At 42.2% G+C, this 16,354-nt stretch overlaps 1 protein-coding gene and 3 non-coding genes across 4 annotated transcripts in view; 3 read left to right on the top strand and 1 right to left on the bottom strand.

The window, feature by feature from the left end:
- Positions 1-2,601: 2,601 nt before the first annotated feature.
- LOC117940937 overlaps positions 2,602-16,354 on the top strand; it is a gene marked incomplete at its 3' end in the record, with an annotated part of 15,046 nt that continues 1,293 nt past the window's right edge. Inside the window, exon 1 of the mRNA XM_034866058.1 lies at positions 2,602-2,748. Within this exon, the coding sequence (XP_034721949.1) occupies positions 2,602-2,748 (147 nt within the window). The remainder of the gene's footprint in view (positions 2,749-16,354) is intronic.
- trnas-aga lies at positions 8,243-8,324 on the top strand. Its single transcript has one exon. It is a non-coding gene; the product is annotated as a tRNA-Ser (tRNA).
- On the bottom strand, positions 14,524-14,595 carry trnaq-cug. The gene has a single exon. It is a non-coding gene; the product is annotated as a tRNA-Gln (tRNA).
- Positions 14,697-14,768, top strand: trnaa-ugc. Its single transcript has one exon. It is a non-coding gene; the product is annotated as a tRNA-Ala (tRNA).

Raw genomic sequence — 16,354 nt, forward strand, 5'->3', positions numbered from 1 at the left:
GATGTTCTGCTACATTTTGTTATAATCCAGCTCTCCTAAATGTGTCAGAAGTAAAATTGATTGTTAGGGATGCTCCCTTAGTCTGGTTTCAGCCTTTTACCCCCACTGATTTTTTCCTCAACTGAGAGTCATAAACCTTAAGTCACATTGCAACTGAAAAGATAACGGATAAGCACACAAAGACACCTCTGTGGCCAAGAGACCCCACCCTTTGTGAATAAGACCAGGGGGTCCAGGAGCAGAGAGTCAGACATATTTGGGGGAGAGCCGTGTTAGGTTGACTTTGTATTTGTCTCTAGGATATCCTATGTAATAAAATGGATTCACATATCAACATCTGAGATTTTTACTACTAAGTGACTGAACCCTGAGATGGAGCAGGATTTAGCTCCAACACCAACGGGGAGGATGTAGAAGATGAAAAGAAGGGGGCCGAGTACTGAGCCTTGGGGAACGCCTTTGGTGACTGAGGCAGTAGCAGAGGTGTGGTTATGAAGCGAGATGAAATGAGATCTGTCAGAAAGGTAGGAACGGAGCCAGGTGAGTGCAGTACCTTCGATACCAAGGTCTTTGAGTCTGGTGAGAGATGTTATGGCTCACAGTATTGAAGGCTGCATTCAGGTCAAGAAGAATAGTAATGGTGAAGGAACCGGTGTCAGCAGAAGTGAGTGGGTTATTGAAGACTTTGAGCAGAGCAGTTTCTGTGCTGTGAAGGGGGCGAAAACCAGATTGGAATGGTTCAAGTTGGTTAATGGCAAGGAGAGGAGTTTGTAATTGTAAGGCAACTATACGTTTGAGGGTTTTAGACAGAAAGGGGAGGTTGGATATAGGGCGGTAATTATTAAGGGAAACGGGATCCAGACCAGCTTTTTTAAGGACTAGGGTGACAGCAGCAGTTTTAAAAGCAGAGGGGACAGTTCCAAGGGACAGCGAGGAGTTGAAGAGGTTAGCGATGTATGGGGAGAGGACGGGGAGACGCAACTTCTAGAGAGGAGTAGGTAGGGAGTCCAGTGAGCAAGTAGTGGGTTCGGAAGAGCTGATGAGTTTAGAGATATCAGTGGTGGTGACCAGGTCAAACTGGGAGAGAAGGCAGTGTGGAGGAGGAGAAGGGAGGTAAGCCCAGACAGGGAGAGGAGGGTCCATGGTAGCCGCTGGATTAGATACTGGGGGGGTCTGATGCAGGGGATAGAGACTGATAAATGGTGTTAATTTTGTCTGCGAAAAAGTGAAGGAATGAGTTGCAGAGATCAGGAGAAGAAGTAGGGTGGGTGTTGTTCTGAGGCTTGATGAGGTTATTCATTGTGGAGAATAGGGTTCTGGAGTTATGACAGGGGTTGGTGAAGATGGAGGAGAGGTAGGCAGATTTGGCCGAAATGAGAGCTTCTTTATAGGCAGTGAGGTGGAGTTTATAGACTTCATGGTGGACTGTGAGAAATTACTTTTTTGTCAGGCGTTCGAGTTAGTGGCCAGTTTGTTTCATTTTCCGTAGAGCAGGGGTGTACCAGGGTGACGAGTTGTTAAAAGTGACGCTTTTTGTTTTGAGGGGGGCCAGAGAGTTAAGGGAGGAAGACAAGACGGAGTTGAGGTGGTTTGTGAGATCATCGGGTGAGGTGAGGGTTGAGTCCAGGTGGAGAGTGGAGGAGAGCATGTCAGAGAGATGGTGGGGATGGATGGATTTAAGATTGCGGAAGGTGATTTCTCAAAGGATGTGTGGGCGTGCAGTTGGAGATGGAATGATGAACCGTATCAGTTTGTGATCAGAGAGGGGAAGGAGGCATGGATGGAGGTCCAGCACAGGCAGGTTGATGGAGCAAACCAGGTCAAGGATATGTCCTTTGTCATGGGTGGGGAATGTGACATGTTGGATGAGAGTGAAGTTGTCTAGTAAAGTGGTGAATTTTGATAACAGCTTGCAGGTGGGAGAGTCTATATGGATGTTGAGAGAGTAACACACAGAGTGTCACAGAGTAGCAGCAGACGTGAGGAGAGAGATGAGGCTAGTGTGAGGAGTTCTGTGAAGTCTGAGAGGAAGGAAGGTTTTTGTTTAAGTGGCAGGTAGATGAGGAGAACTGTCATGGAGGAAGGAGCTTTGAAGGCGAGCTATTCAAATGAAGATACAGAGGGGAGGGAGAGTTCGGTGATCGGGAAGTTCTGACTGTAAATGACGGCGAGGCCCCCACCACGTTGGGAGGGGCGGGGTTTGCAAATGTAATTGCATCCAGTGGGGGATGCTTGGTTGAGGAAGAAGAAGTCATTGGGTTGTTGCCAGGTTTCGGTGAGCAGAAGAAAGTCCAGCGAGCTGTCGAGGATAAGTTCATGAAGAACAGGGGCTTTTTTGTTGATTGATAGGGTGTTGAGGAGGGCAAAGTTGGCATTGTGAGAGGGTGGTGAGATGGGGGCGGACTGGAAAGATCTGAGGTTGTCCCAGTTAACAGTGAGTGTCGGGGGGTAATGCAATTGAGGAAAGACAGCGAGGGAATTTGTAGATGATTGGAGAACAGGTATAGGTGAAGTGTGAATAGTACTGTAGTCCAGTCCGGGTTTTTTGGGCAGCCTGTCGGTGCGTTCAGCTGTATGTGATGCAGTGAGGGAAGCGTTCCGATGACGTGGGAGAAGTGTGACAGAGCGTGCCGGGGACCAGATGGATGGAATGGATTCTCCGTGGTAAAGATAAACAAACTTGCGGCGACAGCTTCTGTGGATGTAACGGGGTCGTCAAAGAAGTCCGAGTTGTTTGATGACTGGGATGTAGGATGGAATGGAGAAGTTGATTAATTCAGCTAGTTGCAGAGTAGAGTATTTGAACATGATGCCAAGCAGAGGGACTGAGAGCTGCGTGGCAGCAGTTAGCAGTGGACGAGGGACGCAGAGATGGATGACTGATGTAAGTGCCAAGATGATCCACGGCAAGCCAGGCGGAGATGAAGGTCTCGGTTACAACTGCTTCTGGTTGGAGTTTTGCCTGTGAGACGGGCTAGGAAATCGGGTTAGCCGCTGATGCAGCTAGAGTTAGCCACCATGCGTTGGATGAGCACGAGCAGCCAGCTAGCGGCAAACCGACGGGGCAGTAGTCCGGGCGAGATGCCGAGCGGCTTCACGAACCAGCTGAAAGGCTGTCCAAAGGTTGTAGTGTGTTCAGCAGCAGTGTTGCCAGGTGTGGTTGATGAGCTGATCATCTGTAGAGAACTCTCTCTGACCTTTCTGACTTGAATGAAGAATAAAGGAGCTGGAGGTGATGTTCCTGTGTGGAGGCAGGTTGAAGCATGTTGTACGTCTCACACTCTCTCTCTCACACACACAAAAACACACACACACACACACACACACACACACACACACACACACACACCCTCAGCACATTCCTTCTTTCCAAACGTCCACCGTCTGATCATGACACGCCACGTCTGATCTGAAGCATCCACCCATTTTCTCTTCATCCAATCAGAGAGCAGACTAAGAAAGTAGAAAAAGGTCTTGTTCCGGAAGAACTGTCTCATTCTTTCTTCATTTGACCTTCAGCAAGAAGAACTAGATATACAACTGGATATACAACCTCATTCGATTATGGCGTTCCACTTTATTCCGCTTTTTGACAACATTAGACGGAGATTTGATCTAAATAACCAGTTTGAGCTGCATACCGTCGTCTGCGGTAGAGAAGTCGTTTTGTCGTTGCTGGAGATGATCATGATGTTTAAAAGTAACAAGCTCAGTTTACCTGAAAAATGTTTAACTTTGCTGAAATATGTGACAGTTGGTGGAGAAACCCTTCACGACATTATTGTCAAAAAGATGACGTCTGTAGTTTCTGGAAGCGCTCTGTGGCTCTGGAGGAAGTTTCTCTCGGTGTCATACAGGACGATCAGAGGCCGGACCGCCACAGACAGTGTGGAGGGAGAAGAAGAAGAAGAAGAAGAAGAAGTAGCCATATCTGTTGATGTATGGTACTATGAGATTGTGTGAGTTAATGACTCTTCTAACAAATGCTGTTTTTAACTGTACATACTCAGGTGTGGGGGTATTAGTGGGGGAGGAATCCCAGACTAACAGGGCAGAATGAGGGAAACGAGTATTAGGAAGCTTGGTGGCTATTAGAGATAAAAAAAAACAGAAAAAAGGAAAAGAAAAAAAAAAAACAGCCCAGGCTTCGGTCTCCGGGTAGGCTCTTATTCACTCTCTCCTCTTTCCTTCCTGGTTGTCGGATCGAGCTCCAGGTCCGGATTCAGGTCCAGGCAGCCAGATGACGCCGACTCAACCCCCAGAGCGGTACAAAGGTCTGTGATTGCCCTTGGGCGATGGCAGTGGCGGTTCTACGTTGAATTGGGTGAGACCCACTTTGAGCTATTTAGGGTTAAATGTCTTTTGAAAGTGTTGGAGGACGACATTGACCTTAAAAAGCGTGTTTCCTGTTGGAATTGCAATAGTTAAATAACTGGATTCTCTTAAGTGTTTTTTACAAATGTTCTAATGAAAGGTAGAGTAATTAGTAATTACCTATATATATTACCTCTTAATTAACACACTGTTACCCCACTATTACCATTTTATCACCGTGGTGGAATGTAAAGTGCTCTCTATTATTCTAAATAGAACAAAACACACTAAAGAGAATCTAATTATTAAACTATTGCCCTAAGAACAGAAAACACAAAACCGCTTCGTGGAGCTGTGCCAAAAACCACTATTGGATGACGGGACCCAGCCTCCAGCAATCATTCATTTCATTTCATATTTATTCATTTTAATAAAGACAAGAAAAGAAATCATTGAGTTTTGTGTCTTTGTTTTTTTTGTTGGGTTGTTTCCAGGATACAGAACTTGAAAGCAACACTTAACCCTCACGTTGTCCTTTATCAATGTTCTTTTTAATTCCCCAAAATAACATGATTGATTCCACCCAACGCTATTTGCCAAGTACAAATCTCTACTTTCATTAATTTTGGGGCATCTTATTGAAATTTATAGCATTTGAAAAACAAATTGAAGTGTTTTTGAAATAGTATTGAGTAAAAGTTGATATATTCCAGTCTGTGATTATCCATTCCTTTAATTTTAGTCTCTAAAATAACTAATTTCTACTTTTCTAACTCAAACATTAGGTAAAATTTCCTATAAATGAGGTTTATTAACCATAAATCCTAAAATAACTAAAACTTATAGTGTTAAAAACAAAACAAAAAGTGTCAAACATTGAAAAAAAAAAAAAGCATCAAAAGTGTTGAAAAAGGCACCAAAATGTAAAAAAACAATTAAAAACGTCAATTAAAAGCCTCAAAAAAGGGTTGATTTTCAATTTTGACAGGAAGACAACACAAGGGTTAAAGTAATAGTATGTTACCAGGAACAGACGTTTCTAGAAATTAAAGTCCCATCTTAGAGCATTATAGTCTCAAAGTGTCTGATATTTACTGAACTGAAGTATCAAAAGTATGTTTACCATATTAAATATACTAAAACAACTTAAATTACCTTAATCATGGCTTCCTTATAGTGAAGTATAATATTCAGAGTTTCTATACTTACTTAAACATCAAACTCAAAGTCTGACATCAATAAAGAGAAACACACAAAGAGAATTCAACTTTTAGTTGACTCTATGACGGTAAATCTGGTGCGAAAGGTGCAGCCAAAAATATCAACTTGTTTGTTAAAACTATAATGTTTAAAATATGCACTTGCAAAAAAATTTCACACACATGTGATATAAAGTTGAAGTCACACAAAGAAAAAAAAAAAAAAAAAAGAAAGCTTGTAAAAAAAATCTGAATTTGTAAATACAAACATAGACATGCACATATACACACACATAGACACACACACATACAGTGGGATTAGTTTGGGCCCCCCAGGTAAAAAGTAGTGCAATATTCACTTGTGTACTTTGTTTTTCTCAGGTTAATTTTCCATCAAAACCACAACTCAGTGACCTTTGGAATCATATTATATAATATAATATATTATTATATTATTATATTATATATTACAGCCTCTGGAATCATTTTTTTTCTTTGTGTGACTTCAACTTCAGATCACATGTGCGTGAATATTTGAAGTGCAAATTTTAACAAACAAGTTGATATTTTTTGTTCTGCATGTTCTTACCTTTTGCACCAGATTTACAGTCACACGACTCCAACACACAAAACATTTCTAGTAATGAGAATGCTTTAGGGGAAATGTGTCCTAGTAAAAGTTAAGGTTTAAGAAATATGACTAACAACGGAGATCCCCCATGGAGCTGAAGCAACGATCCGGTTAAGCGTGGGTGGAGAGCCGGAGGATGATGATAATGGCAGGTGTGAATGGTGGGGGAGGGGGATGAAGGGCAGGTGTGGCAGCCAGGATCAGTGATTGGATGGGTGGCAGGTGTGTGTAATCAGCTAACTTCAGACAGGACAGAGAGGAAAGAAAACCAAACAAACGGAGGACAGGGCAGGACAACAGGAAAAACGTAGTAAAAATAATAAAATAAAACCAAACTCACGGCCAACTGGACCCCGACCAACGGTGTTAGCTCCCGTTAATCTGGGGCCTGTTGCACGAAACTAGGATAAGGGATTAAGCCAGGATATTCAAGTTATCCTAGATGAATTTAGCTTGGACTCGGTTGCACGAAACCAGATTGAATTAAGCCCAGCCAAGTAACCATGGAGATTTATTCTTTGCGGCTAGCCTGGTCCAGAGCAGGCTAACAGCCAGGCTAAGATTAATCCTGGAGTCTCATGTGTCAAATCAGCTGGCGTCTGATCCGACATAAACGTGTTTAAAAGTTATTCCGTTGTCTTCTGCAAGTGTTCTGCTTTATTTTTATTAACATGCATTAGCCTACTTGTCACTATTGTTGTCACGAGTTGGATTTAAACCCTACTACAGTGGTTAAGATGTTTAGGAATGGCACCCTGATGCGGAGTGGGACTTTTCCCGGTGGGACGGTACTGTTTCGAGGCTGCCTGGCGTGTGGCCGCTGCCCGGTGGCCGCTGCCCGGTGGCCGCTGCCCGGTGACCGGTGGCCGGTGGCTGGTGACCGGTGGCCGCTGCCCGGTGGCCTGTGGCTGGTGACCGGAGGCCGGTGACCGGTGACCGTTGACCGGTGGCCGCCGCCTGCCGGCAGACCTGCGTGTCGCATCAGTGTCCACTCTCTATGTAAAAGTAGAGATGAGCAGCGCAGTGTCCGTGGTCTCAGCTTCAGGTTTATACAGGACGCGCTCCGAAGATTAAGTGTGACAATATTAATGTGGTGATATTCCCAGATGATAATAATGGCAGACTGGTCACAGAATACATTCATGATTCATTTTCTTGTTGCTTATCCTTCTCTAATAAAGGACAGTTTGCGTTACTCCTTAATATGTAGGCACAATGTTTTTTATTATAGCTTACATTGGTTTCATAACCTTCTCAATTAGTCTCCCATCCCTGGACCAATAATGTGGCCCATATACAGTACGTATGTAGTGGAGTTTACGTTCATCACACCAGGAACAATGCAATGGTTCTTAATCTTTTTATTTTGGTGCGGTCACTTGTCAGAAGAATAAACCATGAATATTGTTTTACTAATGCTCACAGCGTGTATTGAAGTCACTTACTTCAGTTTTTACAGTTTCTATTTTACTGTATTTATGTACTTGTAGTATATTTATTTTAATATGCTCCAGTTTAGTTACAGCAGGTATAAGGACAGTTTTTTCCATTTTTATGGATGAAATAAACTTGTCATGCCATTAGGTTAACTCTTCAGCAGGTGGAGACATTCCACTTCCGATGCTTAAACATCATCAGACTGGAAACATACTTAATGCTTATACAAAGCATAGTAAATAGCAGAGGATGGTTTCGATCCATCAACCTCTGGGTTATGCAACTGCAAATGCTTCTGCAACTGCGGTGGCTCGAAATCAAACCTGGGCAAAATGCTTGCACTGCTATGATATAAATCACAGTTTTAGAGAGCATAATGGCTTAGGTTTTACTGCTCTGTCTGTGATATCAATACATATCTGTGAGATTCATGTTCCGTTTTATTTATTTATTTGTCATGTCCAGGAGTTGTGCTCTTTCCATTGTATTCCCATTTAGGGTCATGGGATTTAATGGAGCATATCAATCAATCAAGCTGCCTCCATGAGGATCCAAAGACACAGGCAGCGCACTTCAATTTGCAAATTGCCCGGGAACTATTACTAACCAATTGAAAAGTTTATGAACATTTGTGCAAAAAGGCAATAGCACTGCTTTTCAGGTTGTTGTGGCCGAGTGGTTAAGGCGATGGACTAGAAATCCATTGGGGTCTCCCCTCGCAGGTTTGAATCCTGCCAACAACGAGAGTGTTAGCAAACCAATGACACATCACATAAAACAAAATTGCAGATATATCCTCACAAACTTTGTTTTGGTATCTCATTTGTCCTGGAAACCACCTGTCTCCACTAATGTATCTTCTAGCATTCATTTTCAGTCTCTGTTACAAGATTTGCAGTTAACGTTGTATTGTCCAGCAGAAAGGCAACAGGTGTGTTACTTATCGACTATGATTTACAACATTAGCAGTGCAAGCATTTTGCCCAGATTTGATTTCCAGCCATTGCAGTTACATTTACAGGTTTTGAAGCCATATTCAACAATAACATTACATATCTTACACGTTTCTTCTTTTATTCAGTGATATTTCAATTTCTTTCCGGGAGTCATCCCAAAAGGATTAATTCAATTCAATTCATTTTTATTTATAGTATCAATTCATAACAAGAGTTATCTCGAGACACTTTACAGATAGAGTAGGTCTAGACCACACTCCAGAATTTACAAGGACACAACAGTTCTAGTAGTTTCCTCCAGAGCAAGCAACAGTGCAACAGTGGCGAGGAAAAACTTCCTTTTAGGCAGAAACCTCGGACGGACCCAGGCTCTTGGTAGGCGGTGTCTGACGGGCCGGTTGGGGTTAGAATTAAGAGTGTAAATAACAAAAAGTAGAAAAAATAGTAGTTTGTAGCAGTTCTTTGTAGTAGTTCAGGGCATAGGACGTAGCTGGGCACCGCAGAGTGTAGCAATATGAACATGGCATCTCAGAACGTGTAGCGGGACAATGGCAACAGCTGCTACCATGATTTAGGAGCCTCCCTGATCAGAGGGAACATCCTGGGGAAAAAAGAACATAAGGACTCCGGGGAGTGACTCTCCAGAGCTAGGTTAGTAACAAGCATTTCTGGGACATTGATGCACATAAATAGAAAGATAGAAAGATAGAGGAGAGAGGAGCTCAGTGTGTTCAAGGAAGTCCCGAGCTGTCTAAAACTATTACAGCATAACTAAGAGAGACATGGTAAAGAGAGGAGCCTGGTCAGGCTAGAACTCTCCCCAACCGGATCGGGCTGTATGCCAAGTCTCCCTTTAGTTTTATTATATTCTTGATTATATGATAGATAAATCTGACAACTATGACGAGAAGCAGGTGGGCCGGGTTAGGCGGACGCTGCAACTCCTCACTCCCTTACAATATTCAATTCTATGCCCTAACTATAAGCTTTATGATTCAACAAGGTGCTGAAAGCATTCATTAGAAATGTTGGCCCATATTGATAGGATAGCATCTTGCAGTTAATGGAGATTTGTGGGATGCACATCCAGGGCATGAAGCTCTCGTTCCACCACATCCCAAAGATGCTCTATTGGGCTGAGATCTGGTGACTGTGCGGGCCATTTTAGTACAGTTAAGTCAGGGGTTGGCAACCTGTGGTTCCAGAGCCGCATGCGGCTCTTTGATCCCTCTGATGCTGCTCAACTTTTAAAAAATACTTAATGAATATTTAATTCAAATGTATTTTATTTTGTTCGTACAGCAAATTAAAGACATAATTTCAGCTCTGACCTCCTCAATTGCCTGATGAATCTAAAGACTAAGGTGATATTGAACAAATTGCGGTGTTTGCCAGTATGTAAACTCAACTGGGCCACAAGAAGAAATGATCCAGTTGATACCACTAAAAGGCCAAACACGGGGGGGCGTCTGTGAGGCTGTCTTGAATTGTTTAAGAGCAAGAGGAATAACCCCCCCCCCCAGTGTCAGTGGTACAGACAGAGCACCGAGTATGACAGGCGCACGACGGCTTTGTGGGTTTACTGCAGAAGTTGCTGGACAAGAAGCTGCTGACTTTTCACTGCTTCCTGCATTAAGAAGCACTTTGTGCTCAAACATTTCCTCCAGAATGCAGAGAAGTAATGAATGTTGTCATTCAGATTCTGAGCAAATTACTGGCGAAAGGTTTAAATCCCTGTCAGTTCCGTTGGTTACTGGACGAGCTGGGAACAGCCAGAGTGGCTGGGAAAGCTCCACGTCTCGTGGACATGACAGCGCACCTGGACACCTGAACACAGCTCTTCAGGGTAAAGGACGCGCAGCCCTGTGAGTCCTTTAACCTGAAGAGCTGTGGAGGTTCAGCCATTTGAGCCAAGTTGACAGTGCTAGCCCTATTTTACTAAATCGTTGTTTTTTTCGGAGTAAAAAATGGTTTGTTGAAAGCAGAAATGTTGTTTCATTTTCTCTGCAGTCGTTCATTGATTTCATAAATGTAACACATTATAGTTTGTTTATACATAGCACAAATGTGTTATATACAGTGTTATTTAATTTTAAATTTAAAAAAGGGTTTTGTGGCTCCCAGTGTTTTCTTTACTGTGTGGTCCAAAACAGGTCCAAATGGCTCTTTGAGTGGTAAAGGTTGCCGACCCCTGCACTAGAACATATGGGACTGACTAGATATTAATAAAAGGAATTTCATGAATAACTTCATAGTCTGGCTGGAAAAAGGCCTTCTCTTGAACATGAAAAAAGAAGCTTCTTGTCGACAGGTTGATTTCTATTAATAACAAACACAACTATAGTCAATAGAAAAAGAAAATATATATGAAAAGTTGTCTTGGTTCATCTTTCCACTGTTCCTAAAATCCCTACTCTGGTCTGGTTGAAAACTAAAGATCCAAACTAAAAGGATGTTCCTCTTTAACTAAAACGGTCTATCTCTGTAGGGATCCATCCCATAATGTTGTCACACACTTCGAATAATGATCTGAGTCCGTCAGCAGCAACAACACAACCTTTAGTGGACGCTGACTTTACCTTTAAATTAAGAGTCTACACAGAGACACAACAGGAAGAATAAATCCATCAAATTAAGTCCCCAATAATCAGCATGTGGCCTTTTTTTATTTCAGATAGTTAGCATGGAGCTGTTCCACATTCCCAGACATTTAAAACAAGTCAATCATTGGCGTTATTCTACGAGTCAGATGAATAAATCAGCTGTTTGAGCTGCTCTGTTTTCTGCTGCTCCGTCATTCTTTAGTGTCCTCTGGAAACAGGTTTCTGTCCTTTATGTCTCTTTTGGATGACATCATCAGTGACTTTGCTTTAGTCTGAAGAAACTCCAACAGATTTAAAACCACATGCAGTCCCAGAAAATACAAACAGGGAATGGAAAATGTTAGACAAAGAATATGAAATGAAAAGTCCCCAAAGTAGGAAAATATAATGTTAATCTACCAAACAACAATAACTGGAGAGCATCCAATTAAACATGGCCGACTTCCAGTATGTCGGTAATGAAGAGAGGAATGTCTGGACATACTACAGATTATTTTTATTTTTATTTAACCTTTGTTTAACCAGGAACAATCCCATTGAGCTACAGTATCTCTTCTGCCAGGGAGTCCTGCCAAGACAGGCGGCAATAAGTTTCATAATACATAAAAGACAGGACAGTGGTTCCATAATACACTACAAATCTCTATAGATACTACAACACAGACAAGATATTACACTTAACTTAAGACAATGCATAGATGCAACTTAAAACCGGTTCCACTGACATTTGAACTGGATTCAGAGTCCAGAGTGCTAACCATTACACCATGGAACATTTAAAATTGTTGCAACGGTTTGCGGTTAGCTTAGCGTTCAGAGGATGTGGGAAAAAGCAAGTCAAGAACAGGTTTTGAAGGACTTGCCACAGACAGTGAATACAGCAGTAGATATGTCTACTGTGTACAAACACATGGTAACTTTACATGTGTTGACAATAAAGATGCTCACAAAACGTATTACTTGCAATTGCGTTTCTTGCGCACATTCATGTCCTCTTAAATAGATAGAACTGCTAAGTTCTTCATTCCCAATATCATGTCTCAGACATTTGTTCCAAATGAAAACACTAGTTGTCAGAAGTGGGATTTAATCCCACGCGTCCAGTGGAGACTGCGACCTGAACGCAGCGCCTTGGACCGCTCGGCCATCTTGACTGATCCTACACCTACGCAGTAGCACCGTTTCTCAAAATTTTAACATAGTAAATTAAACATGTCATGATATAGTAGGTTCTCAGTCATCCATGTCATAGTTAAAAAGGGAAGGTTTTTCAACTGTCAGCCCAAATATATTGGCGTTCATGGAGACATGGAAGAAAGTCAACAGGGTGGCTTTGTGCTCGACAATGGCAATACATTGCGCGGGATGTGAAGGGAATGTGCAATACAGGCCAAATCCTATGGTGGGAATCAAGATCCACCAATGTTTCTGTCCACAATGTCCACCTGAATCCTGAAATGTCCCTGCCAGATGGGAAATAGACTGACAACTGGGTCAACATTGTGCCATTATCTTCAAAGTTACTATACATGGTCTAAACGTGTCAAAATCTTGCCGTACAATGCCCAAGTTGAGTCCAGATGTGTCCGTTTTGGTTCCTGATCCATGCTATTACCCCAAAAGATCACAACTAGGCCGAGGGCAAATAGATTTGATAAAAGGTCCTCCGCAGAAGTTTTATCTCTCATCCAAGAGACTTCTTTTGTTATGTTTTTTACACAGAAAGGGTTGCCCACTCCCCCACCCATATCTGACCTAGCTAATAGACCATTCAACAAGCAATTCTGATGCACTATACTGGCCCATCCAGGATGAGCACTGTATACTCTGATTGAGCAACACACAACAGCAAGTTCAAATTTCAGTGATACCTAATTTTTATGGTGATTACGAGACTAAATGCAAAGTGTGTATCCCCTATGTAACTCAAAGCCTAACACTTCCAGTCAATACTGTCAAATTTGGAGCTCCTTCAAGTTCCATAAACAACCAGGTGACTCCTCAACATGCGCCCACCAACAGACTGTTTACAGTTTAAATGGCCAAGGACATTAAACCTGTAAGCTTACTTTAAACTAGATGTGGAAAGTTGAAAGGTTGATCTTTTTCATCTGTGCTGTGGCTTAAAAACAGGTTCCACCTCAGATTTGACCTCAGATCACTGGACTCAGAGTCCAGAGTGCCAGCCCGTTACACCATGGAACCTTTTCTTACTACGATCTACACTTGAGGCTCCTGCCTCGCCATTCGGGTCCCTGGCATTCAGCAATAAATATAACAATTTTTGATCAACCCATATCCATTGCATGCTTAAAATAACATACTGGTTAAAGCCCCGCCCATTTCAAGACAACCTAACCCACTTCCAGGTTAAATCCTGTCCACTTCCGGGTTTGGCCCCGCCAGATACAGATACAGATAATTCATACAGATACAGCTGTACTTGCTCATCTTTAAAACACTTCTTGAGTTAATCTTCCACTTTTTTGCCTTTTCACGTACGTAACTACAGCTCTGATTTAAGACAGGACCAATGTCAGAGATCGTACAGATCTTTCTGCAGACTTTCACCAGTTAAATATCAATTCCCATACCGAGAGTTGAACCAGGGCCACCTGGGTGAAAACCAAGGTTTTCCTTACTATTAGAAGTCTTTAAGAGCAGCAACCAAGACCTTTTGGACACCACTTAGGCCAAATTCATGTAAAATCAAACTAACTGAAAGCTTTCTCAGATGTACTGATTGCAGTCTCCAGAGGACTCCTTAAGAATGTGTGTAAAGGTTATTTAGGCAGAATCCAGACTGCTAGACCATAAAGCACTGACACGTTGAATAACAACATTGATTTTATGAATACATCCATAGATATACCAGGAACAGGGCACATAAATACATACATTGTGGATAAAACACAGCAAGAAGTCCGGTCTGGCAGTCAGGATTCAGATTTTCAACGTTTCACCACCACTATGTCTAGTTGTTAAAATATTACAATGTTTGATTATAGAGACATATATTATGTCTATTTATTATCAATATGTGATCTAGGTCTGGATAAATGTATAGGGTACATACATCTCTCATTTAATACAGGACAGATGACACAGATCTTGCTGCAGACCTTCATCGGCTAGATACCGATTCGCATACCGGGAGTTGAACCCAGCCACCAGGCCTTCTCTTGAACGGGAAGAAGCTTCTTAAAAAAGTTTTATCTTGAAGCTTTTGAGTGTTCCTTAGGTTTTTATCTGCAGAACAGAGCAGCCGTTAGGGATGAATCCTACTCCATGTTCAGCTCCATTTTGAACCTGTAAGCTCACTTAAAACTAGATGTGGAAAGTTGAAAGATTGATCTTTTTCTCCTGTGCTGTGGCTTAAAAACAGGTTCCACCGAGATTTGAACTCAGATCGCTGGATTCAGAGTCCAGCGTGCTAACCATTACACCATTGAACCTCTCAAAGTGTTGCTAGTGTTTGCTTGGCAGTTTCTTTCATAACATCCACATGTGTGATATTGAAGGCACACAAATATCACAACAGATCAATGATCATTCAGGGGATGTAGCTCAGTGGTAGAGCGCATGCTTTGCATGTATGCTGCCCCGGGTTCAATCCCGGGCATCTCCAACAGGTGTAGTTGTCCTGACTATAAAAGAGCTAGAAGAGCTTTTATTTTGAAAATGGAAATAATGCAGCAGGAGTTTAACAAAACAATAAAGTGGATATTTAACTTGACAAGTGTCAACCAACTCTGCACTTTACCCATGTCTTGCTTTACTCCTTTGACATTGAGCAAATTTGTATCGCACAGTGTTGTGGCTTGTAGTGACCTCCTTGTGTTTATGGTAATTAATGCAAAAATCCGTCTCAATGACCAGATGTGTTGCAAGATTTACAGTCAACATTGCATTGTCCAGTGATGGTGGTATAGTGGTGAGCATAGCTACCTTCCAAGCAAATGACCGGAGTTGGATTCCCAGCCATCGCAGTAGCTTTCTTGGAGTGATGTTACTTTTTAACTTTGATTTATACAATAGCAGTGCAAGCATTTTGCCATGGTTTGATTTCCAGCCACCACCAGGTTTTGAAACCATATAAAACATAAACATTACATATTCCACCCAGGTTTCTTCTCTTAATCAGTGATCTCACCAAAAAGTCTAAAAAAATCTGAAAATCTTCAGGGGCTGTAGCTCAGTGATAGAGCACATTTTGAATCTCAAGGCCCAGGTGTGTTACAAGATTTCAGTGAATATCGTTCTGTCCAGCGATGGTGGTATAGTGGTGAGCATAGCATTACCTCCTGTGGTAATCTGACTGGTAGGGTTATAGAACTAAGACCTCCGGTCACACAAACTAAGAGGTATGCTCCCTCTTTTATACCTCAGACTATCAGACAGCATAACAAGCTCTTTAAATGAACATGTTTAACAGTTTCTGTTTTACTGTGTTAATGTAATTGTACTGTTGTGTAGTATATTTATTGTATTATGCTCCAGTTTTTATGGGTGTTACAGCAGGTATGAGCACTGCAGACATTTCACTTCAGACACTTGCAGCAACAGATGCATTTTTAAACATCATCAAACAAGAAATAGACTTGACACTGAAACAAAGCATATGAAATAGCAGAGGATGGTTTCAATCCATCGACCTCTCGGTTATGGGCCCAGCACGCTTTCCGCTGGGCCACTCTGCTCTGCTTTTCCGTCCCAGGGGCTGGAAGACGTGTGATTCACATTTTGAAGGAAGGTTTGGGAACTTGTGGCAACCAAGTTTACAACATTTTACAGGTGGTAAAGTTAAACATTTGGTAGACCTGGCCACTATCTTTTATGTGAGCTTCCTGATTACTCACACATTGATTATTCACATGTAACACTTGTGATTGGCTGGTGTTTAAAAAAGGACATTGTGAGTACAGATATAAACGTCAGTAAAGAGTCTACCAAGTTGCCTCCTATCATTTTAGTTTGGACATCCAGTGAGGCTTACCACGGTGGTTTGGACTGGGTCGACTAGGGTTTTCGGCTGATCTCGAGCGGACGGCTGTACATTGGAAATGCCCAATGCTCCTTCGGAAGTTGTGGAAGTTGTTCAGGAGGATCTGGAAAAAGGGCATCATTCCGTCAAGATGGAAGAAAGCGGAGGGCTGTCTTGTGCCAAAGGAGGAGAACTCCTCAACCATTGACCAATTTAGAACAATCTCACTG

This window comes from Etheostoma cragini, unplaced genomic scaffold (genome assembly GCF_013103735.1).
Source record: "Etheostoma cragini isolate CJK2018 unplaced genomic scaffold, CSU_Ecrag_1.0 ScbMSFa_379, whole genome shotgun sequence".
NCBI classification, from domain to species: Eukaryota; Metazoa; Chordata; class Actinopteri; order Perciformes; family Percidae; genus Etheostoma; species Etheostoma cragini.